The sequence below is a fragment of the Cloeon dipterum genome, chromosome 2 (assembly GCF_949628265.1).
Source record: "Cloeon dipterum chromosome 2, ieCloDipt1.1, whole genome shotgun sequence".
Taxonomy (NCBI): domain Eukaryota; kingdom Metazoa; phylum Arthropoda; class Insecta; order Ephemeroptera; family Baetidae; genus Cloeon; species Cloeon dipterum.
The window spans coordinates 10,008,585-10,025,678 of NC_088787.1; the positions used below are offsets into that span (position 1 = coordinate 10,008,585).

General features: G+C 43.3%; 1 protein-coding gene across 1 annotated transcript in view; it reads left to right on the top strand.

Annotated features, from left to right (window-relative positions):
- Positions 1–16,350, top strand: part of LOC135936492 (leucine-rich repeat neuronal protein 1-like) — a 39,814-nt gene extending 23,464 nt beyond the window's left edge. Inside the window, exon 2 of the mRNA XM_065479322.1 lies at positions 12,738–16,350. Within this exon, the coding sequence (XP_065335394.1) occupies positions 12,746–14,722 (1,977 nt within the window). The 5' untranslated portion in view covers positions 12,738–12,745 and the 3' untranslated portion in view covers positions 14,723–16,350. The remainder of the gene's footprint in view (positions 1–12,737) is intronic.
- The last annotated feature ends 744 nt before the right edge of the window (positions 16,351–17,094 follow it).

The following is a 17,094-nucleotide window of genomic DNA, read 5'->3' on the forward strand; positions in this document are numbered from 1 at the left end:
ATGCAAGAATAATTTGAAAAAATGAAGTATTTATTCATTAAATCGTACAATATTCTCGCTTTTACGAAAACATAACAAAATAACAACTCAGCAAATGAGTTCAAGTTACATATGACAAAATATCGAATTACAATATTGTATTATTTATTTTTAAAATTCATAAGTTATAAATTCATAATTAAATTTTTTTTTTGCTCTTTTATCCCTGTCCGAGGACCGGAGGACCGGGAAGGGCGCGCACTGCACTAGCACGAATGCTGAAACCCGGGTCCCAATAACACCGCGAACGGATAACATGGGCGCACCAGGCCGCACAGGGACCCAGCCCACTGAAGGGCCACTACTTGCCTCCGCACCGAGGACTGCATTGAAACGCTATAGACATTCGTCCCGTGAAGCCAAATCACGCATGCTGGAAAGGTGCAAACCAGCAAGTAGCGAGTCCCAGCCCGTTGAGCAATTTGAGCATTTCGAGATACTAAACTAACCACTTTTTGCCATCTCTGACATTGGGTAGCCAGTATTAGATCTCCGAACTGCTCAAATACCTAAATAAATATTGCTTTGACACTCCTGAGAGTGCCTTAACAATGCAAGCCAATTTTCTTAAGGTATTTAACAAAATTATTTAATTTATCAACTTTAAATATTAGAATTTTATAGAAAATTTATAATTTAAATCATACATTTTAAACAAATATATAACCATGCTCAATGCAAGAGAAATTCATAGTAGTTACAATCTAATTCAAATAAATGCTTAATGCTTATTTTTCAAAAAGGTTAAACTAATTCACCACTTATTAAGAATTTCATTTATTATTTAGTATAAACACGTCCACTAGAGGCACACATAAACTCGCGCACCCTCACTTAGCTTTTAATGAGCGCGTGTTTGTCAGCGCGTGTGAACGTGTGAAGCGAAATAGTTGTTGGCGCAGAGATCATTAGCGCGTGAAAAGAGCAGTTTTTCGTCACGAACCGCCGACGATCGCTGGCTTTGAGCTTAAAGGCAGGGAAAATTGATACAGTAGGCGATTCGTTTTTATCTGCCCGGCTCAAAGAACGATTGATTCGAGCCTCTCGGCAAAATCAACAGTCTCTCTGCGCTCCGATAATTAGTTAATCTTTCGGCCGCCCATATGGCCGTTTCGTTCCAACGTTTATATTAAAAAAAAATTAGAGAGGATGAGGGAAATGGCGATCATTTTACATCAAAGCTTTGAGACCGTTTTGGTCGAGGGGGATATAAAATCACATCGAAAACTTTGTGTTTTTCAATTTTGTGCATAATATCAGTAAAAAATTTATCAAGGAGTGTGTATCTGACATGTGACGACATACCCAAATTGTTTTTTTTTGTCAAAGGGACGAGAAATTAAATACTGTTAAATATTGCTAAATATTGTCACTCATTCCAACGCGATTCTGCTATTCTGGTATTTCAGATTTGGAAGTTATTCTATTTTTACTGGAAAGTCAACTATGTAAGAGAAAATTTACCGGTTTTCCTGCTTTACTAGTTGCTACCAGAGATGAAAAAAGACGATATATGTACAATCTATTGGGCAATTCAATCAAATAGATTTAAGATCGTAATATTGAGTTGACTCGCTTTTTATAAAAATCATATTGTATTGTTATTCCGCGTTTTATTTCAATGAGTTTCTCCAGCCCTAAAAACTTCAATTTTAAAAGTCTAAACTTTTTTCAAGAGCTTTAAATGTTAATATTTTCAGAGGAACATCAATGTTTAAAGAAAAAAATGCATCCGCATTTTTGTGATTTATTTAGTTTTATGTAATTTATAATAAATCGGTTAAGTTGATTATTTTAAGAAATCATATTTACTAAAAAAATAAGATAATTGTATAACAATAAGTTTGCAATGCTCAGCTGCAGTAGAGGTTAGAAAAAACCCCATTAACTTAAATTCCCAAGTTTAATTGTCACCGCACTCCAGAGTTTTCCTGCGACATTTATAAAAAAAATAATAATAAAACAACTCTCGAGACAACTTCCCTTTTGAATTTCTTTTGCTGGCTTTGAAGCCTGCTGTGCTTCTCTCTTCATTATTACTTTCAATGTTTCTTGACGTTCGTTGAAGACTCCTCCACATAAACGGTTGGTGCAAAAAATTGTCAGATCCGAATCCTTTTAGTCGGCGCCGCGCGCTTTCTTTCTAATTTCTTTGCGGCACGTGCTGCCGACCAGCCGACACGACGAGCGGGAGACGAATATTGCGCCGAGGGGGTGCTGACTCGGCGAAAATCTACGAGGTGCCACGCGAGAGAGCGAGGAAAAGAACAAAAGACGGAAAATGGGTCGTAATTTGGTCTGAAGTCGGTTATCAGGCCGGTTTGCATGTGTTTGTTCTGCGGATAGGAGCAGAGCAGAGCAGAGCAGAGACGCCGGCGGCAACATGGCGCCCGGCCGTGCCCTGATTTGGCGCGCAATGAGTCCTTTTATCTCTCCGGAGACAGATAAGAAGCAGAGAGACGAGAGGGTCTCCTCTCTCTCGCTCGCTCACTCGCACAGTCACACTCGGCCGTTATTAAACGGAAAATTTGCATAAAACGAGCGAGCGTTCGTCTGCGACGAGAAAAGATAACAAACAGCGGCGGCGGATGCAGATATAGGACGCTTTTTACGGCCCTCTTCGCGCCTCCTCGCCGCGTAATTTTCCGGCCGAAAGGGCAGATATAGGGCGGCGGCGGATCAAACGAACGCGCGCGGGGGCACACAGGTGCGCAGATTTACGCACTCGCACCAGGCTTGCTTTGTCTATGGCATCTTTTGTTGCGAATATATTCGTGGTTTAATGAGAAATTCTCGTGGCAGGACATTGTCGTCTTCACCGAGCCTACCCTAAGGGACGGAATTTCTTTCACGAAAATATTTTTTTCCTTCCAGCACAGCAAGCATCGTGAATAGATGTTTATTTTCTCCAACGTGCCTGCCCACGTTGTTGTGCGCGCAGAGCAAGAAAAACGCGCGTCTCTCGTTTTAAATATGCAATACGGGTAATGGATTAAAGCAGCGAAGTCTGCAGAATTTATGTCCTTCCTTTTTTGCCATGCTTATGTTAGTTCCGAATGCATATTAAAATGTTGCCCAAGCACTATCTCCCGCAGCTCGTGGAGTAATCCTCCGTTTCGTATATTTAACAAATTATTAAACATTTAATGAAATCTAGAAAGCTAGTAATTTATGAAAAAAAAAATCAAAAACCTTATTCGCATTATAACCACCGGGGGCCAGTTAGCAATCTGTGTTGGTTCCCGCCGGTCAGAAGTCAATATGGCGTCGAAATAATGGAGGCCAATCAGGAGGCAGTCCAGCGGCCAATCAGAAGTGTCAAAAAAGGCGTGCCGACCTAATGATTTTATTCCCGCGTATTTTGATCCAATTCCGTTAGCCTAATGTCCCATTTAATGGTTGATTCGCCAATTACTGGGCTAATCAGCTGGCACTAAAGAAATAAAAACCTTTTTCCAAGCCAATTTAATTTTACGTTTCGCAACTTTTCCGCCGTACTGTTATACCAGACGCCATAATTATTATCTGCGCGTCGGCGTTTTTAACCAAAACTATAAAAGCCACTCTTATAGACGATAACATTTCTCTAAAAAATGCGCGTGAACACTGGACCGATTGAAGACGGTTTCAAGCAGCAAAAGATTCGTGCTCTATCGTTGGATCCAAGCTTGTTAGAAAAAGTCCGCCATCTGAATATCACAGCTCTGGCCCCTGCCTGAAGCTAATAATGTTGATTACACTTCACATTCGGTCCTAATCTGCTGCTGCAGAGGGATTAAGCGCTGTTTGGAAAGAGCCGTGATGTAATAATGGAGTGTGCAATCACAATCGGAATAATCATTGACGCTATCTTCAGATGGAGCTTAGAGAGCCTGCCATGTCGGCAGAGAGCGTTCCGGGCAATTGGAATTGCAGATTTTTCCATTACCAAAGAAAAAACGCGAACGCGGACGGAATCATCAGCCGGCCAATCAAGCGGAAAACTCTTTGTAGCAGCTGCCGGGAGAGCTGATACGGGCCAAGAATTCGGTATTATTGCCATCAGAAAGTCGTTAAAAAGAGAGGGGAGATCGAGAGAAGAGAGGAAAGTCTGCAGGCCCGTTCGACGCCGGTGACATGCATGTTGCATAACTTCTTCTTTTCCAGCCAACTTCTTTTTCTGTCGGCTACAATTTGCTTGTTTAATTCAGAAGTTTTCGTTTCCTTTCCAACACACTCGCTCGCTCGCTCACTCTCCGCCTAGCTTTCACGACGCGCGCCGCAAACTTTCTCTTTCTCTCCCTCTGTCTGCTCTTTATTATGAATTAGCCGACCATTGTGGCATTTTTGCGACAAGAGCCCAGCCAGACGCCAATGCGTGGCGTGCGCGGCGCGCCGACTGCTCTGGATTTTCAACTTAAACCGTCGCTGCCAGGGCTGTGTCAAACGGCTGTTTGCTCTTTCTCGGCCGTAAATGCGAAACACTACAACTATTTGGCTACCTTCCACTCATACATGAAGAAAAGTAATACTAATAAAAAGTTATATGGAAATTTTATTTTTCCAACCCTGCTGCTTTGCAATTTTGACGAAGAGTCTCTTTTTCACAGGAATGCTAATATATTTAGCTATTGCAGTAAAAAACGAAAAACTTAAGAATGTAATGTTGGCCTTTTGAGTCGGGGTTCGAAAATTAATCCATAGATCTTAGTGGAAACGCAGTAAAATTTTGGCAGTATGTAAATTTAGGATTTAACACAAATGGCTTTGTAAATTATAACTCTTTCAAATTAAACTTACCCATAGCATGCCGCTTACATTCCCAGAAAATCGGCTCGGAAGTTTGTGGGACTAATCAAGCAGTAAGCGCTAGTGGAATTCATGATTTATTTCACCAGCAAGGTAAATTTATCTCATGAGCAGCCACTGTTGAATAAATTACAACGCGAGTAATCGAAATCAAGCGGAAAACGTGTATGAGCTATTGATTTTTAGAATAATTTGGCCCAATCTGGATTTTAATTATTGCACGATTCTAAACCGATTGTCAATCAATGTATGTTTTTGAGGAGAAGTAAAAAAAAGATGAAATGCCATGGGCATGAGGTTAAGCAAACTTACAAAGAAATTTAGGGAAACTTATTCAACATAGTCTCAACAACCGTGCTCAAAGTTAGTTGTGGTAAAAAATAGCATTGCCAGAGGAATTCACACATAAAAAAATGCTACCAGCTGGTTTAAAAATATGGCGGAGGACTTCTTTTACTTATAACATTCATTTTCTGTATTTTAATAAATTAATGCCTTAAAAATAGACCAGGTACCCAATTGAACTCGAAACACGTCGAAGACATCAATAAAAACGTTGACAACGAGGACAAATCATCAGGATCTCATTTCAATCGCTGAAAATGCACTGCTCGAGTGCTCACAACCAGAATTTCGCCGGAAATAAAACCTGGCGATGGGCTGAAGCAATCTATAAATGCAAATTTCCCCGTTTGACATCAAAGGCACGTGTGACAAAAGCTAAGCATCCCAGTCAGGAAACACAAGTTGCCATCAAAGTGCTAAAAACTGTTGTCTTTGGCATGCAAATTCGGGGGGCAAACGCCGCGCGCTATGCAGGCGACACCTCGGCGTGGTGCACCTTCGCACAGTTCCCTCGTCGCAGAGGCTGTGACTCGACTGCTTAAATTTTGATCGTCGCTGCTGGCTGGTTGGTTGGCTGGTTGGCAGTGGAGCTGCGAGTTTTTCACGTGCGGTGCCGTAGAGTGGCTAAGGATAGAGATGCTGCTGCTGCTGCTGTACACCGTGCTGTACGCTGAAATTGCGATGGGAAATTGGATTCTCTCGATGACATGTACACCATGGACGCGCGCGCGTGTCGATCAATAGGAAACGCCGTGTGCCGCCGCTGCTGCTGTCTGCCAATTTGGCGTGCATACGTATTATGATTAAAAATTCCTCTCGTCAGCGGAATGAACGCAGGTAATTCGATATTAAGCGCCGCGTGCGTTTCGCCGGCGTCTAATTAACAACCAATTTGCAGGCTCATTGACGGCGGCTGCTGTGCTCTCGGGGCTCGGATGAAATCGCGAATGTGTATTCGCATGTCTGCGTTCGATATCGATTGCGGAAATGAAAGAGCGCACCCGTCACAGCAGAATATTGAACGGAAATAATGTGACTTGGGTACTTGAACCCAAATTTCAAGCAGAGATGCCAGAGGATTCCTTTTGTACCAATTTCTTTGAAGGGAATAATAATAAAGAACATTGGTATTGCCTTTTCCAGGAGCATTTATTTTAAATTGGGTCAAATCTGAAATTTTTAGGCTGTCCTGCACTGAATTTTGATATAAATTGATATACAAAAAAATTGATATACAAAAAAATGCTTTGTTATATTTTTGTTAAGTTCTGGATGTGGATGTATGGGGCACAGTTGCCCTGCTGATCCGTAATAAACCAAAATTTGAATCTAAATCGACTGAATTTGCTGTGGTTTTCAAGTTGCGAGTTTATAGAAAAATATAAATTTATGCACTCAACACAATATATATTGCAAAAAAAATAAACAACCACCGAAAGAAATTTGCTATCGATATTTTGTTAAAAATCAGCGGGAGCCAGATGTGCGATAAAATTGGTTGCAACTGCGCAGATCCAAGATGGCTTCTGAATGTGGGAAACAAAAAGCTCTCTTTGGATTCCCGTACGAGTGTCAAGAGTTTGTTTTTGCGATCCAAAAGACACAATTAGTACAAGTAATGCAAATTGTGTCACAATATTCACGAAAACTCGGTTCTTTTCGCACATTTTCACGTGACCGTTTTTTCGCACCATACTCCACCGGACGCCATATTTGCGCGTCGCACGAATCTGGTCCCCGCTGGTTAAAAGGACTCTATTAGTCAAATCCATGGCATTTAATACTCAAATAAATGTTGAGCATTCCTAAATTATTATTTTAATTGTCTTTTATGTTTCACTTTGAATAAAATATTTGCTACCACCAGCTGCCACTTAATTACATTTTCCAATACGTCGCTGTTGGCAACAAAAAATATTAATGATACGTATCTATACAATTTGTTTTAATAGCATAATCGATGACTGTTATTGAAAGGAATTTTATCTCTTAAGCGGGAGCAAACTTTCGATCCGCTTACATTGACAGCAATCCGATATATCTGGCACTTACTTAATCCCATATCTCCAACAGTCAAATATTTTGCTCCGCCAACATAATCTGCATGAAAACGATAATTCCACTTAACTAGCTCTGGGGGTAATGTGCCAAAATCCTCCTCCGCTGTGGCAGCGAACAAATATACACGCCAAATATGTGCATATATGCCTATGCACAGGTCGGAGTAGCAATTCATTAGAAACTCCTTTGGGCATATTGAACATTATTGGCTCTCGCTACACTCTGTTGTTGCAAACTTTCCAGCATGACATAATAATATACAGAGTGTGCATAGAAACCATGAGAGGATAAAGGAGGACACTCTGTCCATTAAAACGATTAATTAGTTTCCGAACGCTCGTTGTGAATAGCTCGCGTATTGTTTTAATCTCCATTGGAAAATGCAATGATTCGTTAATGGACTTCAAAGCATTGTCAACGTCAACACACAGCGCCAGAGAGAAAGTTTTAATCAGATCAGTTTGACTACAATTTCCAGTTCCATTAGGGATGATAACTTTAAACGACAAACTTTTATATCTGAAAGACTCTTCAACTTGAATTCTTAGCAATATCAGGTTCAGTGTTAAGAATTTACAAAAGAGCGAGGCATTTAGTTTAAATTGGAAAAAATTCTCTCGCCAAAAGGCTTTTATTCTAAACCAAAGAATTACTCTCTTTTTGAATAAGATCAAATTTATTAGGGATTCTAAGGGAGTTTTGTTGTTGACGCCGGGGTTTACAATATATGTATGTTTCGTCCATTTACGTATGTATTTTTAAAAGTTTGCTTTACAGTTATGAGTAGGATTTTAGTTGATTATTTAGGGCCGTTTTCCAAGATTGAAAGGGCGAATTTTTGTTATTTTTGGGATAATTTGATTGTTCTTTGGAACGAAAATTGAGCAAACACCCTTTGCAACAATGCTATTCAGGGTTTTGTTCACTTAAATTTAAAGTTTTTCAGACCTCTCCAAGGACAAAACAAAAATAACCAGAAGATTTTTGTTATTATATAGGGTCTGAATTTTCCAGAGCGAAAATTTTGAACACTAGAGCAAGATTTGAACGCAAATGTCATAGATATTTGTCTGAATTGTGTCGATTTAGCTTTGAATTTAAGGAAAAATGAAAAAAAGTCGATTTATGGTGGGTGATGGCAAAGAATTTTGTTATTTGTAAAGATATCGCTTGCCATCTTTAGAAAAATCGAATGAAATTCCCAAGTTTAACAAGAATGAGTGCAGTTGATAATTTTAAACGGCCGGTGATTCACAATCTAAAGATAAATTGTAAAAAGAAAAAAAAATGGACTCCGCAACAATGCAATTATAAGAAGTCATTTTAATGTACTATTGTTGCTTTTGATACCTTTTAAAGTGGAATGATACTGGGCAACAATTGAAAATTATTTGAATTATTGGATGACATAAACAATTGATCGATAAACAATTTGTTGAACAATTTGCAATAGTAAAAAAGGACCTTCCTACAGTAAAAATTCAAATTTTGCCAATTTTCTCCAAAATTTACAGTGCTCGAACATATTTTCTTGGCATATTTCGATTCCTCTCGTCGAGATCTGTCGAACGGTGTATGCCACTTATTGGGGAAACTCTTAGTTTTGAAATTAAATCGGATTTCAAGTAAGGAGACAGCCATTACCATTTGAAAATCACGGTAGCTTTCCAGCCAATTTTCTCAAAAAATTACAGTGCTTCTTAGGTCAATTTAGGCTTTAACTAACTCATAAAGGGATGAGTTAATGCATTGGCAACAAGCATTTTCCAGGCTTTTCCAGTATCATTACTCTTTAAATACATTGATACTGCAAACCCCTGGATTATCCTTGTGGCCAATGCAAAAACTAATCTCAAAAGGGTATATATATAAAGCCAAAATTACCTAGGTATAACAATGAATTTTTTTAAACGCGTTTTTAACGGTTTGCATGACATTAAAATGCGTTGAGAAACTGTCTCCCAACTTGAAATGGAATTTTTCATTGTAACGTTTCCCCAAAAACTGTCATGCACCTATTTTTCTTTTAGAAAGATGTCTGCAACCATTCGATTATTTATACATTCAAATTCTCCTTTTCCAAATCAGATTGGGATGCGTCTGTTGCTTGGATGCCAAACTACCTATCTAATATTGCATGCAACCAGGTCAGCCTTTATGGCAGCGTGTCTGCACCGATACACTCACGCTATACCGTATGCTGCAAAAAGTGTCTTGTCTAGGTGAGAGAGCAGCGCGAGAGAGAGAGAGAGAGAGAGAGAGCACATGGAATTTCGCAATGGTATCGATTTTCCGGTGGTCTCTGGCAGCGCGGCAGTCCTCGGCAGTAACGACTCTTGGATCCTTGACCTTTTCCCTGCATGCTCTGCTCGGTTTGGTCTCTGCAGGCGCGTTAATTTTGCGCTCATTTGCCCCGCAAAGCCGAGCGCGCCGGCTATAATGAAGCGCGTGCGGCCTGCCCGGCTGTCGCCGGCGTGTTCCAATTATTTGGCCACTTAAATAAATAAACAAACGAAAAAGCGGCGCAGCTGCAAAAAGATGTTTCGGCCTTTTAGCCGCCGGCCGGCCGCCTTTTGTATTTATTACGCGGCGAACCGCGGTCCCCTGCGCGCGCGCTCACCCTCGTTGTTTATACGTATATCACCGCCGTTTTTGGCAAGGAAGCGAGAGATTAATGTTTTTGTTTGATCACAAGGGCCAAGCAATTAAAATTTCGCTCAAAGGGGCATTTCGGCTAACAGCCTGTTTTTATTTTTTGTGAGTTAAGTTGTTTATTTTCATTCCAGCCGTATGGGACGGATTTTACGAAAATATTTTCCTGTTGGATGTCCTGGTGTTTATTTTTGTACCTGTGATATGGCGGGATTTCTGGAAAATGAGGAATCAGTCGCTTCACAACAAGCTTTTCAGAGAAAATTTTTCAATTGTTTTATTCTCAAGAATAAATTTACGGTTATTTAAAATTCATTGCTCTGAATATAAACTCTTGAATTACATCGCAATATATTACAGCTTTAATGGATGAAATGAATTTAGCTGCTCAGTATAGATACGAGATTTTATCTTTTGCCCGCAGTTAGAGCTTTTATAGAACTGGCAAATTGTCTGCATTGCAAATTTATTATTTTTTTTTTACTCTCCTGCCAAGTTTGAATTTTGAGCAGACAATTCGGGCACAGGTGCATTAAGCAATATAAGCTCAGCATTATGTAAATACCATAAACAGCACTTGGGAATAAGCTTTTAAGAGGTTTTGCGGCCATTAAAAGGAACACCTCTCAAAGGGATTTACAGCGAAATGATATCTCGCTTTGATTGACTGGCCCGCTTTTTTGGGATTTAAACGACTCATCATAAAACAGGGAGCCCGGCTTAGAGTTAGAACTCATACAATACTAAACAGACATACAAACAAGGAAAGTACATAGAAAGTCGGCCGGTGGCCCCGGGCGGCTAAAAAAATCTGTGCTTTATAAATGATTCAACCGTTTTTATTGTTTACTGCCGAATTGAAATAAAAACATCAACAAACAACAGCTTTGCGCAAATCGAGACCGGAGGGAACGAAATCACGTCGCAGGCCAACAAATATATATTTTATTCAAAGGCCAAACACAAATAACCTCTGGGAAAGAAACAAATGCTCGGGCGCGTTAAGCCACATCTTTTTCATAACGCGCCGGATGAAAAATTGATCTGGTGTCCGAGTCGGAGAGCGAGAGATTCGGCCAAGGAAGGAGAGACCAGAGAGCACACAGACACGATTGATCGCACCGGCCAACAACAGCCAGAGAAAAAAGTGCCGGGCGAAAAACAAACAGGGCGAAAAAGGGCCGGCGAGCTAGGAGCGATTTTATTGCACTTTTTCGCCCGCTCCGTCGGCTGTGCCAGAAATAAATCACGGCAGCGCGCGCGCTGCACGGGTTAAATATTTATCGCGGATTTTCGGGACATGACTTTTCGCTCGTTCATTTGGAGCGATAAACCCCAAGAGAGTGGCTGCCGGCTTCCGCCCGCCGATGGAAATCCACTCACAAAAGGATCAGCGGTGAATCAAATTACGACTCTGATCAAAGGCTGTTTTATTGCTTCACTAAATCATACAACAGACGGTCGGATCTCGCACCCCCTGCTCTTGCCTCTTGCCGGTGCGCGAATAAATTTTTGAGGCCCAGCGCCGCTCCCTCGCGGCTGCAGTCAGAAAAACGGACGCTAAATTACGTTTTGCAAAAGCAACTACGCGTAAAAGATGAGCTAGAGGACCTGTGCATCGTAACTCGTGCGCGCCGCCACACAAAAACGCAATTTTTCATCTTCATCCGGCGCGCTTTTTATTAAACGCTTGATGGCCTCCAACGCTCTCGGGTTTAATTTTCCCCTTTTCTCTGCACACACGTATACAAAAGCGTCGCACACTCGCTGCCTAATAAAATTGTCTATCGGACTTTCGGTGCGCGAGAGCAGGCGGTATACGTTGCTTTTACTTTTTCCTTTGGTCCCTCCAAGTTTGTATCAGTCAAAAAGTTGCGTGTTGTTTGATGAAAGTAGTGCGGCGGAGCGAGATAGCAAACAAGAAGTCAAAGTTCGCCTTCTGTGCGCGCGAGAGATTGGCTTTTTTGCAAAGCATCCGCCCCCTCCAATCAATGGAGTTTCTTTTTCGGCTGCTGTTGCAATCACATCTACACTGATCCGCGGAAATTCGCCTCTTTTAGCTCACGGGCACACTCGCTGAGTAATAATGGAGCGGATCGTAAAACTGCTTGAATAAGTTAGGATCTTATCCGTGCCAGGCAAAGATTAATGCCGTTCACGCCGCCGTTAAATTTGTTGCGCTGCGGGCTTTAATTTATATTTTTTTTCTCCAGAAAAGGCAAAAAGAAGGAAAGTAAAAGGGAAGCTTAAGGTGGAACGAAACGCAGTTACGCACACTCTAGGGGAAGATATTAAGTTGAAATGATCTCGGTCGTAAAGAAACTTGAACAGGCCGAGGTTTCTTTCTACACGTGCCATTTAACAGGATGATGAAACTGTGCCAAAAGTTCTCTCTCACAATTTAAAAGACAGATGGATTTCTGGAGCGAAATGGAGTTCAAAGAAAATCTATTTTTTTAAGATCAAAGAGAGAAACTCGCGGCCTAGTGAAAAAATAATAAATATAAAATTTTCATTGCATAGTTATTTCCTTTGACAGAGAATCTTTGAACAAAAGCCCTAGAAAACAAATAAATCCTCTCATAGCCGTATCCATACAAATTTTTTCTTTGTAAAATAGAAGTCCCTGGATTTCAGTCTGCGGTCAGGAACATTTATAATATCTCGTAAATGGCTGAAGATAATGGCTGCAAATTTACTGACAGCTGGTTTGCAAAAATCTTAAAAGAAATCGTTTCGTTATCTTCCCCAGCATTTAATATCGTGATTTTTGCTCTCCCTTCAACATTTTTTCATAAAAACTACATTTACCACGATCTGATTAATAAAACACACCTCTTCTTGTGTTGCAGACGATGCAATGTGGCTGAGTGTGCTGGTTTGGACGGCAGCGGCAGTCGCTGGCGGCGCCGCTCAGTGCCCGCAGCACTGCCGCTGCGACGTGCTGACCTCCGTCTTCTCCTCGGCCCGCCTGGTGACGGCCGACTGCTCCTACCAGAATCTAGACGAGGTCCCATCCGACCAGATCACGCCCGACACGGAGGCCCTGTCGCTGAAGGGAAACTTGCTGAAGGAGCTATCGGCGACGCCTTCGTTCAGCCCGAGATTGAAGGAGCTGGACGTGTCCAGCAACAGAATAAAAATCATCGGCCGGGGAGTCTTCGGCACCAACAGTTCCATCAGTTATTTGAACCTGGCGAAAAACGAGCTTTCTACGATATTCAGTGACACTTTTGTGGGATTGGAGAATCTGGAGACGCTTGTGTTGAGTGACAACCGCATCAATTACATCGAGGACGGCGCTTTCGTCATGTTGAACAATCTGAAAGGACTCAACCTGGACTCAAACATGATCGGGTCGCTGTACGAGGAGTGGTTCCTCGGCTTGCGTAACCTGGCGAACCTTAGTCTCGCGCACAACATCATCCACCACGTGAACCGCAACGTTTTCAGAGCCACCGACAGGCTGCAGAGGTTGGTGCTCAGCGGCAACAGGATCAACGGCATCGAGCCGCAAGGCTTTGCAGGCCTGTCGCAGCTGCAGACGCTCCTCCTGGACAACAACCTGTTGGCCGTCATCCCGAACTCCGCCCTGCAGACCCTGGGAAACCTCAGGGTGCTCAGGGTCGATATGAATCCGATTAACAAACTGCAAGCCTACTCATTCAGCGAGTTGAGCGTGAAGGAAATTTCAGCATCGCGGATGAGCGACCTCCGCATTGTCGACGGCTTCTCCTTCCACAACCTGTACAACCTGACCACCCTCTTGATGGAGGACAACGACAAGCTGGACTTCATCGACCCCGAGGCGTTCACCAACACCACCAAGCTGGCCGTCCTGAACCTGGACAACAACCACCTGCGGGGCTTGAGTCGTCAGCTGGTCGACGCCATGCCGTCTTTGCGCATCTCGCTGCTGAACAACCCTCTGGTCTGCGACTGCAACTACTTCTGGGTCAAGCAGAACCGCGCCAAGTTCGTCAGCCCGCAAAACATGTCCTGCGCCGCGACCAGGGTGCTGGCCGAGGAGTGCGGGCCGCAGGTCGTGCACATCAGCGCCGCCAACATGAGCAGGAAGCTGGGCGATCCGCTGACCCTGGAGTGCCGGGCGCTGGGCGTGCCGATTCCCAAACTGCACTGGATCCTGCCGGACGGCACGGTGCTCAACGCCACGTCCAACTCGGTGCGTCTGCGGCTGCGCAACCCCGGCACCCTGATTTTCTACCACCTCAAGGCGACGGACAGCGGCGTGTACACCTGCGTTGCCGAGAACAAGGTGGCCACCGCCCGGACGAACGTCAGCTTGGTGGTCAGCGGCATCGACATCAACCTCTTCCCCACGGGCATTTCCGCGAATTTCGTGACGCTGGTGTGGAACGGCACGGCACGCAACTCGTTCCCCACCTACCAGATCCTGTACCGGCGACAGAACGAGGCGGAAAACTGGTCCAGCGTGGCGGTGAGCTCTTTCGTGCGGTCGTACACCATCAGCCAGCTGGCGCCGGACACGACGTACCGCTTCTGCATCACCTTCGAGGACAAGCAGTCTGGATTCTACGTCAACATCTCGTGCACCCTGGCCAAGACGCAGCACGCCACCTTCATGCTGCAGGGCATCCAGAACAACAAACGCTCCTTCAACGTCCTCTTCACCGTGGTGCTGTCCGTGTTCGTGGTGACGCTGCTGGCGCTGCTCGTGTACAAAAGACGAACCATCCAGCACCGCCTGCTCTACGAGACGCCGAACGAGGAGAAGAGCTCGACGCCGATCGCCTCCACGTCCAACATTCCCATGGACAATCTGTACAGCCCGCTCATCTCGAACGCTGGCTCGTGACAGTCGGCCGGCTCCTCCAGCCGCCACTAGACTCGTGCCAAACTTGAACACTCGTGCCGCCGTCTTTCACAGCAGATAAAGCAGGACGCCAAGATTTTTTATACCGCTTTTGATAGGGCAGCCGTAAAAAAACGCGATCGCGCGCCGACACTTTCGATATTCAATCGCCGGCCCATTTCCTCTCCGTCGCTAATGGAAGGCGTAATTAGTCGCATTTGCTGCGGTCCCACTCTGAAATCCTCTTATTGATCTCGACGCCCCCGAGAGCATAATTCACTTTGATAAAGAGTCGGCAAGTGCGAGCCCAGCTTTCTCATGGAGCTTATTATCGGCGGGCCTCTCGCAGCCGGGAGCCCATAAAACATCTCCCTTAATAAAATTTCCCATTGCCATTTCGCCCGCAGCCTTTCGGGACCCTTGACTCGGCAATTGATCTTTTTATGTATTTAGTGTGTTTTCCCTCGGCCCCGATGCGATCCCTCCAATTTATTTTCATTTTCCGCCCACGATGTACCGGTGGTGGCGCCTCCGGAGGAACAAAAGACGCGTTCGGCGGCACAGTATTTGCCCAAGCACCGGGCGTATACATAAGACACACGCACACACATACATACACTGGGCTCAATCGCGCAGCAGGCGGCTAATCCCTTGGCGCGCGATGAGCTCCGAATATCCTGCCAAAACGTCAAGTCGTCCATTTTCTAGCCGATAAGATGTAACTCATTAAGGACAACTTGCAAATTTATACATCAAAACCTGCTGCTGTTCGAAGATATATTATATTATATACTTGTACCTAGCGGAAATCCAGCTTAATCTGGTTGAAGTTTGTTGAACACCAAACCGTCATCAAGTTATTCGAGACGCGGGTCGAACTATAATTCTCCAGAATTAAGGCCGTGAAACTTGAAACTTAAATTAATAACTGACTAATCCAGAATACGCATTAATGTCATTGTAAAATACCCAAGTTAAAAAGAAAAAAGTCTGCTTGTACGTAACTCTTGTGCTTGTCTAGTAAACACGTACACGGGAATAAATTTAAACTCCTTTCGCTCTCGCACTCTTTAAAATGGATAATTTAACAGTTTTAACGCTCACAAAGAAAAACACATATTTTCCTAGGCACTCGTAAATGGATTTTGAAAAAGACGAATAGAAATTCACGCTCAATAATAACGAAACACGAACTAAATACGATGAAAAAAGTCAATTCCTCTAACTGAGACCTGTGTTTCGAATAACCGGGAATAAATCGTGCCGCCGCTAATTCACACAGAACTGCTGCTTCAACTCTTCGCATGATTGTTGTTAAATGTGTCTGGTGGAAAGAAATTCTAAAAATCGCACACCTATTTTCTATTTGGATGGCGCCGCGTTTTGTTTTCAGCTAGTCTTGAATCCGCTCAAAGGACGAAAACAAACCCTCTCACTGACTCTCTCTGTGTGTGTGCCGTGTATTTCCTTTGACCGACAAAACCACCGACGAGACGAATGCAAACAAAAACAGACAAACACAGTGGAAGTGGTGGTGCGCGGAACACATAACTGTTGGTGGATGTGCAAATAAAAAGCGGCGCTGATAATGAATAATTTGCTTGAATAAAACAGAGACCGTTCGGCAAACAGCAACGAGCCTTTCAATTAATCACAAGCAGCGAACCCGGCCGGCAGCCAAGCTGCGCCCGCCGCGCGCACATAAACATAATTAATATTCATCAGCGATCGCCTGCGGAGCCGGGAGTATGCAACCTGCTCGACGCAGTTGCTCAACAATTTGCCTAACTGCCAAGTAATAAGGGCCGCCGACAGGGAGAAGCCGGCTTTATGCAAATTAATTAGTCAGTCTCCTGCGCCGCCAACAACTTTCCCAAAGACCTCCCCGGCCGGCCCGGCGAGGTCAAGGTCGCTGCATTAAAAATGCACTTTATCGAGCGGCACGCGACCTCAGCACCTGCTCTCGCTCTCTCTCTCTCTCTCTCTCTCTTGTCACTATCCTTGTCCTCGCTGCCGCCTTCCAAACACAAGCAAATTCATTTATGCAGCTTTAATCGAGCTTTGCAACTGCTATGCGGATGAGCCAGCCATTCGTTTGCGGGCGATTCACCCATTGTACATCATCACGTTACATCATTAATTAGGATGGTACGTATTTTTCAAAAAAATCATGTTAAAGTGGAGATTTACAGGCCAACAAGGGTTTAATTCATTCTCAAACGAGAAAGATAATTGACTTTCTTTTAATGTTATGTTTTTAATTTAAATAATAAATTATTAAAAAAACATACTCAAAATTGTTGTTTTTTAATTAAAGTTTTTTCAGCATTGTTTTAAAGTTGGAGCTGTTTGTTCCTGTTTAACTTGAATATTAC